The sequence below is a fragment of the Thalassophryne amazonica genome, chromosome 18 (assembly GCF_902500255.1).
Source record: "Thalassophryne amazonica chromosome 18, fThaAma1.1, whole genome shotgun sequence".
Classification (NCBI taxonomy): domain Eukaryota; kingdom Metazoa; phylum Chordata; class Actinopteri; order Batrachoidiformes; family Batrachoididae; genus Thalassophryne; species Thalassophryne amazonica.
The window spans coordinates 44,858,535-44,879,966 of record NC_047120.1 but is presented as its reverse complement, the minus strand read 5'-3'; the positions used below and the strand labels follow the sequence as shown (position 1 = coordinate 44,879,966).

Here is a 21,432-nt window from a genome sequence, read left to right as displayed (position 1 = left end):
GACGTCATTCGCCTGTGAGCACTCCTTGTGGGAGGAGTCGTCCAGCCGCTCATCGGAATTCCTTTGTCTGAGAAGTTGCTGAGAGACTGGCGCTTTGTATGATCAAAATTTTTTCTAAACCTGTGAGACACATCGAAGTGGACACGGTTCGAAAAATTAAGCTGGTTTTCGGTGAAAATTTTAACGGCTGATGAGAGATTTTGAGGTGATACTGTCGCTTTAAGGACTTCTCACGGTGCGAGACGTCGCGCAGCGCTCCCAGGCGCCGTCATCAGCCTGTTTCAAGCTGAAAACCTCCACATTTCAGGCTCTATTGATCCAGGACGTCGTGAGAGAACAGAGAAGTTTCAGAAGAAGTCGGTTTCAGCATTTTATCCGGATATTCCACTGTTAAAGGAGATTTTTTTAATGAAAGACGTGCGGACGGGTCCGCGCGTCGGGACGCAGCCAGTGCGGTGCGGCGGCACAGGAAAAACACCTCCGTGTTGATAACCATTTGTAAAATCCAGGCGGCTTTTGATGGCTTTCAGTGGAGTGAGTATATGAGAAATTGTTTAACAGCTGGACATGTTCCAACTTGTCCTTAAGGCTTCCAACAGAGGTGTTTTTCCTGTGGCGGAGCGTCGCAGCGGCTGCGAGCCGATGCTGCAATCCGTCCGCACGTCTTTCATTAAAAAAATCTCCTTTAACATTTGAATATCCGGATAAAATGCTGAAACCGACTTCTTCTGAAACTTCTCTGTTCTCTCACGACGTCCTGGATCAATAGAGCCTGAAATGTGGAGGTTTTCAGCTTGAAACAGGCTGACGACGGCGCCTGAGAGCGCTGCGCGACGTCTCGCACCGTGGGAAGTCCTTAAAGCGACAGTATCACCTCAAAATCTCTCATCAGCCGTTAAAATTTTCACCGAAAACCAGCTTCATTTTTCGAACCGTGTCCACTTCGATGTGTCTAACAGGTTTAGAAAAAATTTTGATCAAACAACGCGCCAGTCTCTCAGCAACTTCTCAGACAAAGGAATTCCGACGAGGGGCTGGACGACTCCTCCCACAAGGAGTGCTCACAGGCGAATGACGTCACCGACAGGCGTGGAAAAACTCACGCATGCGCACGAGGGTTCAAGCATGTCTGACGTAAAAACATATGAATGAAATCCATATAGTTTTTGAAAAAAATAAAAAGGACCTATACTTTATTGACAGACCTCGTATTACCAGACTTTGTTAGAACTTCTGTAGATTTTCCATCACCACACCAGTCACACTCATTAGGAAGAAATCCATCACAGAAAAGTGAAATTGCTTCATCTTCCCTTCTAGGCTGTAAAAGAAGAAGCCGATTCAGACTAAATACCACATGCCTCTGTTTAACTGGCAGCCCCTCAACTCCAGTCAGGTTGCAGGAACCATCTTCACTGAACTGGAGGATGAACACGTGTTACAGGTTAGAGCGGGTCCTGTTTGCAGTGTTTTCAAACTCTCTGTTTTAGTGAGATCACTCTTGTCTTTCTAACTCTGTCTATACAGATGTAGAGGTTTCTGGAGATTATCTTGGTTGTTCCTTGATGGCTCTCACTCAGATTTTGCACAGTTGTTTTCCATAGGATGGACCAGTCACATTACCCACTATGAAGTGTCTCCTTGAAATTTGATTGATATGTTCACACCAGTGTTAGCCAATGCCTTCTTAGTTTTTTCCCATCATGATTCTTCCAGAACCCTATTTGGGTTCTAAAAAAATCACATTTTACCCTGTTAGTATAATGTCCTGCAAATATTCCAAGCAGTTTCACGTCAGCATGAGCCAATGTGTTCCAACTGGGTCCTTCTAGTATCATGTTATGGGTACAGGTGATTTGTCAAACTTATCAAAAGCAATACTAGTGCAGCAGATAAGTGAAACAATCTTTCAAATGGTGATACAAGCACCAAATTTGGCACAAATATTCTTTAAACATTACTGTTTTGAAAAAGCAGACTATCCACTTGATTGTTCAATAGGCGGGCAAGTAGGGGTCAATGAAGAATTACACAGGGGTCAAAATTTACAAATGCTCCAATCATATTGAAAAGTATACCACATTATTCATCGGATCATGCAGATTCCAAAAAGGTATACGTACTTTGGACTATCTTTGATTGAATGTTATGAAGTTATGGGGTAAAAACAGCAAAAAGGGTAACAACGGTCAATCTCAGTTTGTACAGGGGGCCAAAGTTAAGGTTGCTTCAATTTTGGTATAAAGTGATGCAAATTATTGGTTGAGTGAAAAGGGTTTTAAAAGGGGATAGTTTGCACCATGTGTCATACTTAGTTATCATGTTACAGGGTAACATATGTCATATGCTATAGAATCCAATGGACGTTGACATTGTTTGACCTTTACTTTGGACAGTAAACATTCAACACGTTCAAAACTATTCTATTTATTAATCCTATTAGCTCAACAAATACTTTGCATCACTATTTACCAAACTGAAATTGAGCTTTGTCAACATTTTACTGTTTTTGCCCCATAACTTCATAACATTCAGTCAAAGATAGTCCAAACTATACCTTTTTGGAATCTTTGTGATCAGACAAATAATGTGGTATTGTTTTCAATATGATTGGAGCATCTTTTAGTTTTTACCACGTGTAATTCTTCATTGACCCCTACCTGGCTGCCTACTGGAAAATCAAGTGGATAGTCTGCTTTTTCAAAAGAGTAATGTCTAAGCAGTATTTGTGCCGAATTTGGTCCATTTGAAAGATTCCCCTGTAAATATTCTTTAATCTGCTGCACTATACCATATGACATCACAACATCCAAAATCCTTCCATTTCTGTCACAAAATTGTTGCTGTATGTTTCTTCTACTGATCTTTCTTATAAGGAGTTAAACATGGCTGCGTTTGAGGAGCAGTTCAAAACCAAGGCCCAGACAGCCCCTGTAGATCTGGGCACCATCAAGATGAAAATGACACACAAGACCTCCAGCAAAGTGTTCCTAATGGAGCCCAACCGGGCTAAAAACCTTGCAATCACCCTGCGCAAGGAAGGAATGGCTGCTTCTGATATCTGCTGTGCCATTGAGACGTATGTACAGCCATTTATCTCTTTTTCATCACCTAAATCGTGTTATTTCATATAGGACAAAAAGTAAAATGTATAAAACGTTTGACGTACCTTCCAACCCTCCAGATATAACCAGAAAGCTCTGAGCCTAGACTTCTTGGAGCTCCTGAAGCGCTTCATTCCCACAGATTATGAAATGAAGCTCATCCACAACTATGAATGTGAGGGCAGGCCCCTGGATGAGCTCAACGAGGAGGACTGCTTCATGGTGCGCTTCAGTAAAATCCCACGACTTGCCCAGCATATCAGCACTCTCACTTTCATGGGCAATTTCCCAGAGACCGTCCAGTTAATACAGCCTGTGAGTGCACAGTTTGGGTAAATTCATCATAAAAATATGCTCCGTAAAAGATCATTATAGGAAATATTCAGCAGTGACACAGGAAGTACACAGCAAGGTTAGATGATTAAATCTTGATGTCGATCTCTAGTTTTTAGAGAATTACTGCAGTTTTATACTCAGTCATTGCAATAGAAATAGCTTATTTACTTTCAAATTTTGCATTTGGGCTCTTTATGTTTGGCTGATGAACTCACTTCTGTTCCTGACAGCAACTCAATGCCATCATTGCTGCATCAATGTCAATCAAATCTTCAAGAAAGCTGAAAAAGATCCTTGAGGTAAGAACAAATCATTCATATTCATAAGTGTATGATACAGTTACGCAGTGTTGTTACTTCAGTATGGAACAGCTGAAGATCACTGGTGCAGTTTTCTGGACATGCAGATAATAACTCGCTGGCACCTTTGTGATTTAATTTGTGCTAATCTGTTGGATTCATGCAAACTGGTCACTGCTGGAGGGCATCACACATTTCGGTTTAACTGTAAATATACCAACAGATGAACAGAAATATGCAGATGAAAGAGTGTGTGCAAATTTATGTTGTGCACACACTGGATTTTATGCATCTGGCCCCCTGATAAAAGTATTTTACATCATCCTGTACTTTTCCTGTGCCATGTTGCATATGTATTGATTGACTGCATTCCAAAATTCCATATGATTGCACTTCCTAGCATATATTTAATAAAATACTGAAAATACATTTTAAAGAATGAGAAACACTATTTCCTTTCTCTAGAAAGACATTATTGGAATTCATTTAGAAAAATTATAAATGCACATATTTCAGTATTCCAATTTTTCAATTTATTAACTTCCTATCAAGGTAGGCTGGTAGAGCAGGCTGGACACAAATGCACGACTCAGGTACATAGCTCAGTGAAGTTAAAGCATTTACTGGGTTCGTAAGCTGGAGTTGGTACACAGAGAGGCAGTCCAAGAAAAACAACAGCAACATAAACATCAGGCTTAGGCGTGGTCGAGGTACACAGGCAGGTAGTCAAAAACACGATGAAGCAAACAAGAGCAAGGCAAAAAACACAAAGACTGAGCTGGAAGGAAGGCACAAGACACATCTATCTGGCAAGGGACAAAGGCAAACTACGAGGTTTATAAAGCACAGACACTGACACTTCCGATGAGAGTTAAGATGTCCAAATGGATGTCCCCTTTTCATTTTACATTTGTAAGAGCCAGGTGTGAAACTTCAGTACTGTTGACAAAATACATACTTTTTGACTGTGCTTCTGTTGAAAAGATCATCTTAGCCTTTGGAAACTACATGAACAGCAGCAAACGAGGTGCAGCGTACGGCTTCCACCTACAGAGTTTAGATATGGTGAGTAATTTATACACTGCACACACACACACACACACACACACACATATATATATATATATATATATATATATATATATATATATATGCAGAATGTTCCTCTTTTAGTCTTTGAATTTTACATTTACTGTTCACCTTTGTTCAAGCTTTTAGACACTAAATCTACGGACCGCAAACAGACGTTACTCCACTTCATTGTGAACATCATTCAGCAGAAATATCCGGACATCCATTCCTTCTACACAGAACTGCATTTCCTGGACAAAGCAGCACTAGGTACAGGGCGGGGGTGGGGGTCGGGTGGGGGTGTATATTGGAGTTGTGGCCACTCTTTTTTACCAATGATCACAAGTGCAACAGCAACTTAGCGAACCAATGATGTAATACGAACATGTAGATCCATACCAAAATCCACTATGGTGAACCTAACCAAATGGGAGGGTCCAAAATAAATTTGTACTCATATTAGCTAACTGGGTAACATGCAGCCTTATCATCATCATGTGCACACATGATCCCGTAAGAGGTCAGAACTGAAGCAGACTAGGGCTTCATTAGCACTTGGTTATTCGACTGCTTGTGCTTCTCCTTCTATAACTGGTGATCTGTCAGGAAGGACAATACCTGTGCAAAATCCCAGTGCAGATCTGCTATGGTGACCCTGATAAACTGGGGACAGCCAAAAACAAAATATTAGCTAACTAGCTAACATGAATTTTGCTCACTAGCTAACTAACATCATGTAGGCAGGTGACACTAAGCATCTACGCAAAATAATGATTTGAGTGTTGCTAGCCAGCTGGGTATATTTATTTCACCCCTTTATTCCGTTATGAGTACTTAGGTACACAACTAGCTGGCAATGCTAGCTAGGACATGTAGGCTAGCATTCATGTCAAATGCAACAATAATTTGGACACCACGAGCAAAAATCTATAAAAATTTGTCAGCCAATTAACCCCCAACTATTCAAATTACATGAAAATCTGTTTTGAAAACAAAATTATAGCACTTAATGTTACAGTGTCACAGTTTTTTCTCTTTATCTGGCTCCACCCCCAATTTGAAGTTTGCATTCCCTGCAACAGCCAAGCTTTTAAGCTAATTTCCTGAAAATGTCTTTGGCAATTTTTGAGTAATCCAGCCAAAACAAACAGAGGTTAAAACACTGGTATCGTATATGAAATGGAAACCTTAAATGTCCTATTTCTGCTCTAGTTTCTCTTGACAGCATCGTACAGGATGTGCACGCTTTGGAGAGAGGCATGGAGGTGACCAGGAAGGAGTTCTCGGTAGAAAAAGAAAACCTTGTACTGCGGTCATTTCTCTCTAGGAACAGTGACTTGCTGAACTCTGTGATTGCTGATGGCAAAACAGCTCAGGTCACCTTGAATTAGCCCATAAAAAATGGCCTTTAAATTTCTGAGATGCCAGTGTTGAACCCTTGTCGTGGCTCACTGATGGTAAAGAGTGTTGTTTTTGTCTAGCAGACTGTCTATGACTCAGCTGTGGAGTACTTTGGAGAGAACTCTAAAGCCACGCCGCCCTCTGTGTTCTTCCCCGTATTTGTCCGCTTCATTAAAGCGTACAAGGTCAGATCATTTTATTGATTTCACCAGTGAATGAATGAACTGATGGGTAGATGATTCACCGATAAAACACAACAGTATGCTGACAAATCATCACTCAGACGCACCAAGTTCATGCGATACTTGTTTTTTGACCTTCAGATGCAAATGTCGCCTCCTGATGCATGACTGTAGTATTCAGTGCACCTCATTAAAAGTATGTTTCTCTGTGGCAGCAAGCTGAGCAGGAGAATGAGGAGAAGAAGAAACAACATGTCCTGAAGCCAGACGCTCCACCAACTCCCCCTAAATCTGAAGTAATGGGAAAGAAGGTATCCTCTTAATTTCCTTTTGAGTACAATCAAGATGACCTCAAAGACAAAGCAATGACATGAAGGCTGGAATTGACAGTTATACTAAATCACTCACTACTCCAGCTAATTTTTTTCTTTGATTGGATTCTATTGTCACTTTTGTGTGATATTTGGGCACACTGCCATCCAGTAGATGGGTCAAAATGCATAGAACACTGCCATCTACTGGATGGCAGTGTGAATAGTGCCTGCTCAAATATCAAACAGTCGCTGTATCACACTTAAACAGAAGTGTCAGTTTTGCAAATGCCTTTTGTTTATACAAATGAATAAAAATGACATTTATTTGTAAAAACCAACACACATGTCACAGTAACTTGTATGTTGGTTTTTACAAATAAATAAACCAACCAACCAGTGATGAATGGAGGCTCATTTTCCCATAATGCCTTTTGCGTGTGTGTGTGTGTGTGTGTTAATGTTCAAACCTTCAGAATTAGCGCATTATTTTAAAATGAAAAGATATGTGTTATTTTCACTTTGTAAAAATGGCTAATGTAGCTAAACTATTCAGATTAATTTGGGTTATAAATCAAAACCATAAGTCATACCAACTTTGCTTTACATGACTTCCGTCACACATCTGGGGCACTGTATGTTGAATGTAAATTACTTTTTTTTTGTTTTGTAGCAGCCAGGCACCTTCTGCTGGGACAGAGTTGAGCTCAGCTACTCACAACTGCATGTCTGCTGCAAAACACGTAGCAGACAGGAACTAGCATGTATGATTTTAGTGTTTACAAAGGTTTTTGACTGTTACTAACTATGAGAACAAAAAAATGTTAGCGGACTAAAAGTTAGCGGAACTAAATTTAGCGGAAGCCAAGTGGTTTGCTGACAGTTTTTGAAGTTAGCTGAAAGGCTAATACACAAACAGAAAAGTTAGCTTCCCTAATTAGCGGATTCACTTACTTCACTTACATTTGTAATCTGTCTCTGTCAACAGGAATTTTCCCAGACGTAATGAAAATTGCCAAGGTAGTCCCATTATATAAAAATGGAGACAAACATAATTTTTTCAAATTACAGGCCAGTGTCATTGCTTCCACAGTTTTCTAAAATTATGGAAAAAGTTTTTATGACAAGGTTGGACAGATTCATTGAGAAACATCATATTTTAAATAATGCTCAGTATGGATTCAGAACAAAACATTCGACAGCTATGGCAATTATGGAATTAACAGAGAAAATATCAACAACAATAGATAATAAGGATTATTTTGTAAGTATTTTTATCGACCTGAAAAAAGCTTTTGATGTTATCGACCACTCAAGATTGCTTCACAAGTTACAACAATATGGAATTAGAGGTATTGCACATCAGTGGGTAAAAAGCTACTTAGAAAATAGAAAACAGTTTGTTCAGATAAATAATACTAAATCAGAATTGTGTAACATTATTTATGGAGTACCACAAGGGTCGGTACTTGGACCCAAACTGTTTATTTAGTATATCAATGACTTTGTGAATGTATCTAAAGTACTTGGCAGCATATTATTTGCTGATGATACAACATTATTTTACTCTGGATCAGATATACAGGAAGTAGTACAAGTGATAAATACAGAGTTGGCAAAAGTTAAACATTGGTTTGATATAAACAGATTGTCACTAAATCTTAATAAGACAAATTTCATATTGTTTAATGACAGAGTGGAAAAAAAATGACGTGTCATTAAAAATAGATGGAATGGACATACAAAGGGTAAAAGAAACAAAATTTCTAGGAGTCATGATTGATGAAGATCTTACATGGAAGTCACACATAAATTACACAAAAGGAAAAATAGTGAAAGCCATTGCTGTTTTGTATAAAGTAAAATTTTCGTTGAATAGTTATGGTTTATTAACATTGTACAATTCATTGATTGTCCCATATTTAACTTATTGTGTAGAAATCTGGGGATCAACATGTAAAACTTATACACAACCATTATTTATTCTGCAGAAAAGAGCTTTAAAAATGATTAGCAATAGTCGTTTTAGAGATCCATCTAATCCATTATTCATTAAGTATAGGGTACTTAAATTTCATGATTTAGTTGATTTGAAAATATTACAAACAATGCACCAAGCTAATAAAAATACCTTACCAATAAACATTCAAAATATGTTTGAAAAAAGAGTAAGTAGTTATAATTTGAAAGGAATAGAATTAAAAAAAAAAAAACAAGATTCAGAACCAAAAGTAAAGGAATGGAGTATTGCAGTGAATGGTGTAAAATTATGGAATAACCTCAACAAAGAAATCAAAGAATCAAGGTCACTTAAATTATTTAAAAACGTATTAAACTAGATGTATTAAGTAAGTATGAAACTATGAAATAAGTTAGTGGGTTGTCACAAAGTCTAAAATGTAATCTGTTAATAATGTCTAAAATGTTTTAAGTATAAAATGTAACCTGTTAAAAATGTAATCTTTTAAATAATGGCTAAAATTATGAAATAAGTCAGTGGTATGTGACAAAGTCAAAAAATGGAATCTGTTAAATAATGTTGAATAATGATGCTTAAAATTGAAAGATTGTATTGTAAAAAGGGGCAGAAAATATAAGACTTGTTCTTCCCTTTCTGTTTTTTCTTTTAAATGAATGAAATAAATATTAAAGAAAGAAAGAAAGATTAGCAGGACTGTGCCCGCCGCTGCACTGGTGCCACCTACTAATCAGTTTCACTGTGTTGTTGCATTACGACAAATGCTGGTGTCATTTCTTTTTCAGCCCAGTAACAAAACAGACAAGGTACAAAACATTTTTCTAGCTAATGGTTATAAAAACTCAGTTTTCAGGTAACAAATAGTTTGTATTGAAAAGTGGGTTTGACAACCTCAAGTTTGTTTGTCTCACCAGATGTCAATGTGACATCTCAAACATGTTCTTTAACAAGACTCTCTGGGACTGAATCACACCGATCAGACAAAAAGTCCCATGAAGTGACACAGCTGTAGCCTGCACTCACATTTTGGACAAACTGGAATCACCTGCTGTGTTTTAGGTTCTTTTGACGCCCAAAGTACCTCAGATGGATTTGATAGCAGAGCTGAAGAAGAGGCAGGTGTCTCCTCTGGTGAGGGAGGAGAAGGATGGAGCCATTGAGGACATCATCACAGGTACACAACTCTGACAACACGTGCTTATTTTTCCTGGCTGGAAAAGAAAGTTTTGTGTCAAAACGCTTGAAATTGCAGCTTGGAAAATGATTTATAACCCTGCTCACACGTTTCTGCCCATTCTCCTTATCTGTTACCTGTTTCACTCAAAACGCTGCCGTCTTAATCTGCTCAGCTCAGTGCTTTTATTCAAACTTCAGCTAACGCCTCACTAAATAAAATCTCCATTTATGCATTGTGTATTAAAGATTTCACTCACCCTCTTCTCACTTTAAGGATAATTCGACTTTGATTTGTCCTTTCTTCTCTTTCACTTGTTTCTCCCTCCTCTATCTCTCTCTCGATTCACTGGCATCTTCAGCCCTGAAGTCCGTACCCTTCACGGCTCGCACCGGAAAACGCTCCTCTCGTCTCTTCTGCGATTCAGTCTTCAGTGATGACAGTCCTTAAATCCCCCGGTACTGTGGCTCTCTGCTGACCGTGTTGTGTCCTGAACAGTCCTGAAATACTTACTTATTGCACCTGCAGCATGGGAATGTGTCTTTATGCGCCAAATATTCACAAATATCATGCACTATTACAACTAGTTTGCACCAGATGTTGCAGATGGATCCCCCCAACCCCACATTTGTAGGGATTGAGTAAGGGCCCGGTCACATGGCACACGGCGATAGCTGAACGAAGGAAAAAAGTCAAAATGTCACAAATCGAGAAAAATTGGATGAATGATCCTGCACCTTTCCCATCACCGAAAAGCCTGCAAATTAAGAGCGCAAAAAGCAATGAAACAAAACAAAACTAACGACAAAAACGCTTTAACCATCAAAACGAAACATTCACGATGACGTGACCGACAGCGGGTATGAGACTGACCGCAGTTAGCCTTGTCCTCATGTCTACAGCACTTGCAATCAATCAATCAATCAACATTTATTTATAAAGCGCTTTACAGTACCTCTCACCTGTCTTGACAACAGGTGAGAGATGTTGTTTGTCTTCACAACAACAACAACGTGTGTGCACATGCAGGAAAGCCACGAACGGTTGGAACAAGTATGAATAGTTATAATAGTTGATAAAATGGTTCTTAGCGCTATTGTTTCTGTATGACAATGTCGCTTGTCATCCCAAACATGAACGAGTCTTCAACGATACAAGGATGTTAAGTACAGTTTGTTGGAGCTTTAGTCATTGATCTGTTCAGATATTGTCAATGTTCGTGAAAGACGTCGGACTTGGGAGGTTGGACAAAGTTGGACGACAGTCAAACAGAATGCTGATGTCACGGAAACTACGCAAACGATAAGGAACCTTCTATACAGAATGCAAAACGGAATACGGACTAATTGAGGTTGTCGTGAGGATTTGTTCACATTTTTCAACATTCTGAAAATTCTGACGAAGCCCCAGCTGAAGGAACAAAGCTGGATGACGGTTACAGGATGCCTATGAAAGTCCAGATTTCTTTGTTTCGTTTGGGCTTCGTTGTCCTTCGTTACTGCCGTGTGACTGAGGCTTAAGGTAAAGAGATTGTTATAATTCTCTCTACCAACTAATGTCTTAAGGTATTTGTAATAAATATTAGTTAATGTTAACAATGTTCTTATAAGTCCTTATAAGATGCTTAACAACAGTATTGTAAATATTATTAATAATATCATCATTAACATGTTTATTATTAGATTACAATATATTCATAAGCACAGATAAGAAACTTGTTAACAACTGATAGTCTCCTTAATAACATCAAGAAAAGCCTTATTATTTTTTCATAATTGCTAATTACTGTTTATTAAATGCAACAAAACAGCAAAGACAGCAAAGATTGAACAATAATGTAAGGGTTTCGCTAAACTCAATACAGGTCTTTGCAATGGCTTTGTAAACAAACACGCCCCATGTTCTTAAACAATCTATAAATGTAATAGTTTCTTATACATGTTCATTAATTATACAATAACATTTTGGAGGGCACTGTGGTTGATTGTCAGCACTCCATATTTAATCAGCCATAGAGCCCAGAATAAAATCATGCAATCATTATTATCGCTTACAACCCACAATAACATACTACCCTCATCAAACAAAGAACTAGAAGAATTAGTCATTATAGTTATTCTTATTAACAACAAATGTGTGATATGTTGACCTTACTAAACCATACAATCGGTAGTAGCGAGGGGCGGTGTGTACAAAGGGCGAGGACTTAATCAACGCAGGTTTATGACCCGCGCTTACTGGGAATTCAGTCTTCATGGGAAATAATTGCAATTGCCAATCCCCATCACAAGTGGGGTTCATCAGGTTACCCGCACCTCTCGGCAAAGGATAGGCACACACTGATCCCATCATTGTGACGCGCGTGCAGCCCCAGACATCTGAGGGCATCACAGACCTGTTATTGCTCAATCTCGTGTGGCTGAACGCTGCTAGTCCCTCTAAGAAGTTGACACCAACTGCACAGGGCTGCGTAACTAGTTTGCATGCTGGAATCTCATTTGTTATCGGAATTAACCAGACAAATCGCTCCACCAACAGAATTGAGAAAGAGCTATCAATCTGTCAATCCTTCCCGTGTCCGGGCCAAAGACATGCAGGTTAGGTGAATTGGAAATTTTCTAATTGTCCAGGTCTCTTTTGTAAAAGATCTCAATCTCAATGGGACTAACCTGGTTAAATTAAGGTTAAATATATAGGACCTCCCAAGCTGGTATAAAAAGAAAAAAGAAAAAAGTGACATACTCTGGAAACTACAGTAATATTAAATACTAACCTCCAGGGAACACTCTAGTAAGTGATAATGTCATATATTCCAACTATCATGTTTTTATGATGCTATTATTAACATGCTATGTTAACAAGCAACTTATAAGACATTCATAATGCTTATTACAAGGGCCTAAATAAAAAGTGTTAACCACTGCCAGATATTTGTCTGTTACTGTTTATAAAAATAAAAAATAAAACCCACTCAGGCCTTGAAATAATATTTGGGACGCTATGCTGTGTTTGCACCTTGTCGGTGTACATTTTCTCCTGAGAAATTGGACACTTTCCGCTTCATTTGAAGCTGTCTGCTGGTTTTAACAGCGCTGATGTGATTTCCTCCTGCAGATAATGCATTTGTCCTGCTCCAGTATATTATTTTTTAAGACTGTTAACACTGTTCAAGCATTGAGCTGCATCTCAGGTCACCAAAAATATCAAAAGTAAGCAACTTCCACTTGCCTGCATTTTAACTTTATGTGCTTGTGCTCAGAGGCTCCTTCTGAAAATTAGAAACAAAAGGAGAAAACAAGTTCAAATATTTAAAAGCATTAAAATTTAGAAACTTGATGTTAGAGACACTCAGGATGTATAATATACCAGAAGATTCTACTCACTCATAAACTAATATACGTATGTACTTTATGTTGCTATACGTTCTGAACTCCACGCCAGGTACTAGTGATATGAATACGAACTTCTTACGATTAAGTACAGGTGTGATATAGCCATAAACAAGGCCTCCTTAATCATATTAGAGTGATTAGGGATGTCTGATTGAAGCAATCACAATAGCGCTGATCAAGGCGCTTTTTAATATCAGTTTGCATCAAATAAATTAAACCCAAGTCACTATATTGGTGCACGTTCTGGTGTACATTGTAAAAGTGCATTACAGGTCTTCAACAGTGCTATGGTATCGCCTCGATATGCGGTTTAAAAACATATTTAACTGTACTTTGCTTCCAGTATGCAAAAAAGTCTTTCTGATGGATGCCACATATGATAACCTTCTAGTGGCCAATCAGAGTGCACTTTCCACATAAATAAACAAGTTTTTCTCATCATATTGGCTGTTTTCTTCCTGCTCACAGAGACAGTACAGGTGCGTAGCCAGAGGGGCTCACTGCCGAGCCTGTAGACTCCTGAGGGTTAAATTATCAAAACTTTAATGTGCTTGCAGCATATCTGTGAAATTTTAATATCTAGGAAAATACAAGTATTGGATTGGGTGTCAGTAGTGGCAGATACTCCATTTTAAAGGACTCAGATCAGGATCTGGGGGCAAAGACACCTGATCAAGACATTGCTAACTGTAATGAACATTTTCCAGCTAATATTGGACTACAGGATATGGGATGATCAGACATTATTATGTCAACATGGTGCATTTACCGTAATTAATCACTTAAAGAAAATGTTAACGACAGTTGGCATATGCAGTCACACCAGCAATGGTGAGCATCAAGGTTAGCCATGGTTAGCGTCACGGTAAGTACATGAAGTGATGCTAACTCATGCTAATCACAGTAACACCTATCTTGTAACGTCTAATCAACATAATACGATGTAAGCCCTATATAGGCCCTGAAGCCCATTGTGCCAGTGTTGCAGACTGAACGGTCCCCTCTAAAAATCGGTCCACCCTGCCTTCACTGCACATGTGTCATTAGCCGCAGTTCACGGATACTTATCTTGTTTCTGCTTCAAACTGCATTCCAGTTATCATCTATCTCAGCGACAGATATCTGAAAGTTTTGTACAACAGTCATTTCCACATAAATTCAGCATTATTTCATCATAAAAGAGAGAGGAAGCGATCAGAGCGCCGCGGCTACATGAGCTGCTAGCTGATACGTTCACTGCATGTCGGTCATTTCAAAGCGTCACAGAGTTTCGCCTCGTTTCTGCTTAAAACAGCCTCGTTTCTGCTTAAAACTGACTTTAGAATGATTTAAGAGGTTTTACCTTGTTATCTGAAGGTTAATAATCCCATTAATCCATTTGATCACTTTGGGTGAAGAGACTCTGTTTTACGTAGAGGAGCGGCTCAGCTCCGAAATGACGCATGCGCAGTGGAGGCAGGGCGGACCAATTTTTAGGGGTGCACCAGTCGGTCTGCGACACCGGTGCTTATCCCCAGTTTCCATAGTGTGATGTGGATTAGAGTCTATGGCTCCCTCTGGATGGGACACCTGTCCATTTTGGGTTACTGCCTCAGCTAAGGGTGGTATCCATTTACAGCTGGGTGAACTGAGACAATGCAAATGGAGTATTTTCCAAGGATACAGAAAGGTAATGTGACCAGGAATGAAGCCTAGGTCAACATATTGGTAGCCTAACTCCTATTCCACTGCACTACTGCACTCACAGAAATATTTACCCTAACTTTTAAGATTTATGTAATTTTATTACACGACTAATTCCCATTTACTTTTTTTTAGATAATTTTAATACAAACCTACCAAATAAACCTTACATGATGTATATTCATTACTGTAATAATTATGTTACCTACCATTTATCTTGTATAGGTAACATAATTATTATGCAATTCAAACAATATACTTTATGTATTTAAATAAATACTGTCATTATTATCGATTTAGAGTAATTAGATTTTATTAATACTAAATACATAAAGCTGAGGATTATGCATTTCAAATAAATAGGATTTATTACAGTAATGAATATGCATCATGTAAGGTTTATTTGGTAAGTTTGTATTAAAATTATCTAAAAAAGTAAATGAGAATTAGTCATGTAATAAAATGACATAAATCTTAAATACTTCTATGAGTGTGGCTCTGCAACACAAGTTACTAATGCCATAGCTATGAATCAGAGAGGTACTGCACAGGTGAAATATGTGCAAAGATCACCCATGTTGCAATGATACCCATAATATGATTATGAATTTACCACTAAGTATTGGTAAGATGCAGCCAGAATTCCAAAATAAATTTTCCTTATTAATATGCAGAATTATTTCTATGTATGCCACATGAGGCACTCATGCATGTAAATATGAACTTTCCACTAATCAAGTGTTCATAAACTGCATATTGGTGCCCCGCCCCGTGGTTCCTTAATCTTTTTGTCCCTTGACTTCCACCGTAGATTTACGAAATCAGCCCTACAGGCGGGAAGACAGCAGCAGGCGAAGTGCCAGGTGGAATCCAGGGCAACAGCTACACGTGTCGTCAGACATCTCCCTGTGAATCACCGGGGACGGTCAAATCAAGAACAGGAGCAACACGCCAAACATCGTCCAACAAACGTAGAGGCGGAGTCACATTTCTAAAAGAGAAATTTGCTTCACAGAGCAGAAAAAACTAAATATGGCCTCACGTCACTTGTTTACCGTCCAACAATCCGTTTATTATGATGCAACACAAAGCATTTCTCTTGTAATAAGACACCTTTCTCTAAAGTCATGACTGGTTTATGTGATCTTCTGAGACAAAGTTAAGATCGAATATTGATTTTACTTGACACTAACACCGCTGGATGCTAACGAACTAATGACAAATATATTTTCGCATGAGCTGCACTAAAGCGCTGACACGATTTAGTAATTTCATGTACAATATCAGTTGTCCATCTTTTTACTCAACCTCAAAAATTATGCTCGAGATTTGTAATATAATTAAATTATTTTTTATTACTTGGAGTGTAACAATAGACTGTCTTGCTTTTCCATTTCAAGAAATAAATCATTTTATACCAGCATTCATGTAGTGCTTTTATTAACTTTGGTATTTCAGCGTAATTTATAAGGTTTCAAAATAAAGCTTGTAATGTCGTTTGTTATACAAGATCTGTAAAATTTGGCAGGAAATATATTCCATATGAAAAAGTGTTTTATCACCACAGGAGGTGAACATTCCAAGAAGAAGAAGAAGAAAAAAACATAAAACATGCCGACTACCAGCATGTGCAAATGCATAATTAGACAGGTGAAATATGATTTTGCGCCGCAGTGCATTTATACTTCCCTACTTGACTTGTAAATGACCATCTGTTGCAAAAACTTTAAGTTTTATTGTTGATTTGTAAAAGACTATGAAATAACAGGTCTGAAGTGATGGGAAGTAGCAATCAAATATTGTTAATATATTTTTTAATACAGCAGATGTGGTCATGCACATGAGACATTCCATGTACCGAGTGACAAATGTAATTGCAGCAACAGCAGAGAGCATTTTATAGCATTATTAATGTGCACAATCAAATGGAGAGGTAACAGGTGCTGTGCACTATAGTTATGCACAGGCGTGTAAAATATTTCATTCACGGGGTCTTACAACAAATCATTTTTCAGTTAATATAATTTAGCAAATTTTGATATAGTGAAGTGTAAATACTTGTTCTTTGTCATTTTTTTTTTGTTTTTGTTTTTTTTATGTGAAAATAAATGTATGGGCCCTGCACTGAATAAAAGCTGTTGGATTTACATTATTTAAATATGTACATCCATCACACCTGTTCAGAATTTATCAAAACAACATGTTATTGACTTTTGTCAGTCTATCGTACACCTGCAGACAATAATTTAGTATTATTATTATTTTGATTAATGATAGTTAATTGTTGAAATAACTGTTGTTGGTCTTGTTACATGATTCTGTGCATCACTGCCCTTATTAAAACAATGTTTATCCCAGTTTACTAGCTGTATACCTCTTTTAAACTAAAATTAATCAAGTATACTTTCAGTGGAGTAAAGTCAATTCAAATTTATTTGTATAGCCCATTTTCAACAACCAAAGCTGCCCAAAGTCCTTCACAGATACAGAACAACAACAAAAAAATATAAGAAATAAAAAATAGAAAATCCAAACACTAATAAATACAATAAAATTTAATACAAAAGTGCAACTCCGCTTAGGTATTGAAGGCCTGTGCAAAGAAATGGGTCTTCAATGATGTCTTAAAAACATTTAAAGAAGAAAGTGTAGTTGTTATGTACTTAACAGATTATATTTGAAGTATAGTTTGTTTATACTGACAAATGTACAACAAAGAAATCTCAGTATACTTGGACTATACTGACAAGTATATAGAAAAATGTAAGTATACTTGGCGTATAGTGACAAGTATACTTCTAGTGGCTTATACTTGTAGCTATGAGAAGTATCTTAAGGTACATAAATCACTGGCAGCAAAACTTGACTTCATGGTCTTGGGGTTGGAGAAGTTCACTTATAACCAGAGGTTCCTTGGTCCAAATCCCAATGAGAATGAAAAATCACAAAAGTTCCTTGGGTAAGTGTACTTTCATAAACTACTAGTGGCTGCACAGTATACAGTATAACTACTACCTGTAAGGCTCTTGATCTGTAAAATAAAACTACTTTTGCATCCAAACTTTGCTACTCTTACACAAAATTTTCCTTACTGGTATACTTTTATAAACTAAGAAGTTGTCCAATTTTGTCCAAAGAAGTATTGAAATCGTACACTTAAAGTATCCTATTAAGTATACTTAGGAAATAAACTTGAGGTCTAATTAAGTTTATTTAATAAAATAAACTTGAAGTATACTTTTTTTAGAAAGGGTAAAGCTGAATGTTGCTTATAAAAGTAGCAAAGTTTTAGTTCTTTAGACAAACAAAAGAAAATATACCAAGAAAAGTTGTTTAATGTGTTAACACGTCTTCTGTGCATCCAAAAGTTTCTCGACTGCTTCGCTCATCGTCTTAAATTGCTCCGTCATCGCCCTGCATTGCTTTTGCACAAGTTCGATCCAGGAAACAGCTTGTGTTTGGGTTTTGGTCTTCTGAGCGCCACTGATGGAGCTCTCCATCCCGCGCAGAGCGGTTAGAGTCTTCCAGCTTTGGTCAGCGACACTGCGCACATCAACATCGCCGGTGTTATGGTCGCAGATCCTTTTGATGGTTTTCAGCTCCTCTTCCAGTGGTTTGATAGTTTGACACAAGTCCCATCCTGTCTTCTGTATTAACTCCACATCTCTTATGAGTGTTCTCTGCTCTCTGAGTGCCCGGCTTTCATTTCACTGGAAAAAGTTCGGAACTACGCCTCCGGCTACACCAGCTGCAGCGCTTATGCCGTACAACGCACCCAGGACACCGCCTACTGTGCCACCTGCAGCACCAACTCTCCCGCCGAAGATGCCACCTATCTTAGCGCCATCTGAAAATCCAGCCGTAACCCAAACGACCTTGCAGATGACGGCACAAGAAGAATTACCGGCTACTTCAACCGCGACACATATCGCACCTCCGACGGCGCCGGAAAACGTTCCTGCAGCGGCGCCACCGATGATGCTGCCAATGAAACCGCCCATTGCGCCCAATGCATTAGTGTCATTATACAACGCCACTGCACCAATTCCACCGAGGACACTGCCGGCGGCGCCGCTAATGGGTCCGACAACGCGACTGAGCAATGCTCCCCCAAGTGCGCTGACCATTCTGCATGGCATCCTGCGCTTGTAATCCTCCGTATGCACCTCTAGAACAAAGAGGGCAATTTGACTGAAAGCGTCCGACGTTTTCTGAAGTTGGTCTTCGTGTTGACTATAGAGGCGCCTGAATGATGTCAAACACGTGAGGAGTTCTTCTTTTGGGTCCGTGGAAGTTGTGGACAATCTGTCCATGGAATCACACTCACACCCAAAAAGATTTTCCATTCTTGTCCAACTTGAATGAAGCCGAATGCTCAGATGAAAACCTGTAGACTCCCCTCACGCTTGTCCAACACAGGTTTTTTCTTAATAAATTTTAAGCAAATAAAAGCAGTCTAACTCCCATCACATATCAACTCTTAGGTCCATTAAAACATCCAACTCTTACGGAAATATACACCTGCTCTATTCTGAGAAAACATTCAATGAAACACCTTCAGACAGAAGAACTAAAGTAGGCGTTGCCAACTTGTTTTTCCAGTAATGACTGTAACAATTATGTCTTCATCCAAACTCTTTATTTGGCCTGAATATCTGTTTGCAAAGCAACTACTCCATTAAAAATCTCCAACATGCTGCAGTTGAAGGCAAATGATCCATAGCATGTGTTAACTATAACCTTATGACAGTTAAATACATTAAATCAGGTGTTTAAAGTGTTATGACTTCATTTGTACTTACAGTACACTCGCTGGCTGTTGCTCGCGCCACCTGCCCGACTGCAACACCAGCTGCCGTTGCCGAAGCGTTGCTGCTTTTCTCTAAATAGCTGTAATGTGCACCCAGCTAAGTCAAGTAACATCTGCAGAGTTTTAGGATGATTTGTTCAGAGGAAGTGGTTGTGCTTCAGTTCCAGGTGGCTTTTGATTTGTTGAACCTCCCAGCCTGTATTTGAGTTTAAAAGGTACATTTTCTTAACAGAGCAGAAAAAAAAAACAAACAAAAATTACACCATCATAGCAAAAAACAAAAAAAATTGCAAAAATGCAAATCATCACAAGATGTCAGATTTTCAAAAGGTCCTTGAACTAAACATGTATGCTGAATGCTTCCACCAGGAAAAATAACTATATATGGGGAGGTGATGCTCTAGTGGTTAAGCGTTGGTCTTGAGACCAGAGGCTCCTTGGTTCAAATCCTAACCTGACTGGAAAATCACTAAGAGTCCTTGGGCAAAGTCCTTAATCCCCTAGTTGCTCCCGGTGTGTAGTGAGCGCCTTGTATGGCAGCTGCGAGGCATTATTGTAAAGCGCTTTGAGCATCTGATGCAGATGGAAATGCACTATATACGAGGGCTGTCAATAAAGTATAGGTCCTTTTTATTTTTTTCAAAAACTATATGGATTTCATTCATATGTTTTTACGTCAGACATGCTTGAACCCTCGTGCGCATGCGTGAGCTTTTCCACGCCTGTCGGTGACGTCATTCGCCTGTGAGCACTCCTTGTGGGAGGAGTCGTCCAGCCCCTCGTCGGAATTCCTTTGTCTGAGAAGTTGCTGAGAGACTGGCGCGTTGTTTGATCAAAATTTTTTCTAAACCTGTGAGACACATCGAAGTGGACACGGTTCGAAAAATGAAGCTGGTTTTCAGTGAAAATTGTAACGGCTGATGAGAGATTTTGAGGTGATTCTGTCGCTTTAAGGACTTCCCACGGTGCGAGACGTCGCTCAGCGCTCTCAGCCGTCGTCGTCAGCCTGTTCAAGCTGAAAACCTCCACATTTCAGGCTCTATTGATCCAGGACGTCGTGAGAGAACAGAGAAGTTTCAGAAGAAGTCGGTTTCAGCATTTTATCCGGATATTCCACTGTTAAAGGAGATTTTTTTAATGAAAGACGTGCGGACGGGTCCGCGCCGCTCCGCCACAGGAAAAACACCTCTGTTGAAAGCCTTAAGGACAAGTTGGAACATGTCCTGCTGTTAAACAATTTCTCATATACTCACTCCACTGAAAGCCATCAAAAGCCGCCTGGATTTTAACAAATGGTTATCAACACGGAGGTGTTTTTCCTGTGCCGCCGCACCGCACTGGCTGCGTCCCCAGTCTCTCAGCAACTTCTCAGACAAAGGAATTCCGACGAGGGGCTGGACGACTCCTCCCACAAGGAGTGCTCACAGGCGAATGACGTCACTGACAGGCGTGGAAAAACTCACGCATGCGCACGAGGGTTCAAGCATGTCTGACGTAAAAACATATGAATGAAATCCATATAGTTTTTGAAAAAAATAAAAAGGACCGTTGCTTTATTGACAGACCTCGTAAATGCAGACCATTTACAATTTATATATATATGAGCCTTTAAATTGTGATATTTCTTCAAAATCGCTTTTATATGATTTGTTATTTAGTTTTTACTAATTTATTTGCCAAAAAAAAAGAAA

General features: G+C 38.8%; 1 protein-coding gene across 1 annotated transcript in view; it reads left to right on the top strand.

Moving 5' to 3' along the window:
• The window catches only part of fmnl1b (formin-like 1b), a 76,308-nt gene extending 59,954 nt beyond the window's left edge, over window positions 1-16,354 (top strand). Inside the window, exons 16-26 of the mRNA XM_034193464.1 lie at window positions 1,326-1,444; window positions 2,877-3,079; window positions 3,185-3,419; window positions 3,671-3,739; window positions 4,724-4,804; window positions 4,951-5,080; window positions 6,023-6,186; window positions 6,295-6,396; window positions 6,609-6,704; window positions 9,742-9,856; window positions 15,743-16,354. Coding sequence (XP_034049355.1) covers window positions 1,326-1,444; window positions 2,877-3,079; window positions 3,185-3,419; window positions 3,671-3,739; window positions 4,724-4,804; window positions 4,951-5,080; window positions 6,023-6,186; window positions 6,295-6,396; window positions 6,609-6,704; window positions 9,742-9,856; window positions 15,743-15,843 — 1,415 coding nt within the window. The 3' untranslated portion in view covers window positions 15,844-16,354. The remainder of the gene's footprint in view (window positions 1-1,325; window positions 1,445-2,876; window positions 3,080-3,184; window positions 3,420-3,670; window positions 3,740-4,723; window positions 4,805-4,950; window positions 5,081-6,022; window positions 6,187-6,294; window positions 6,397-6,608; window positions 6,705-9,741; window positions 9,857-15,742) is intronic.
• The last annotated feature ends 5,078 nt before the right edge of the window (window positions 16,355-21,432 follow it).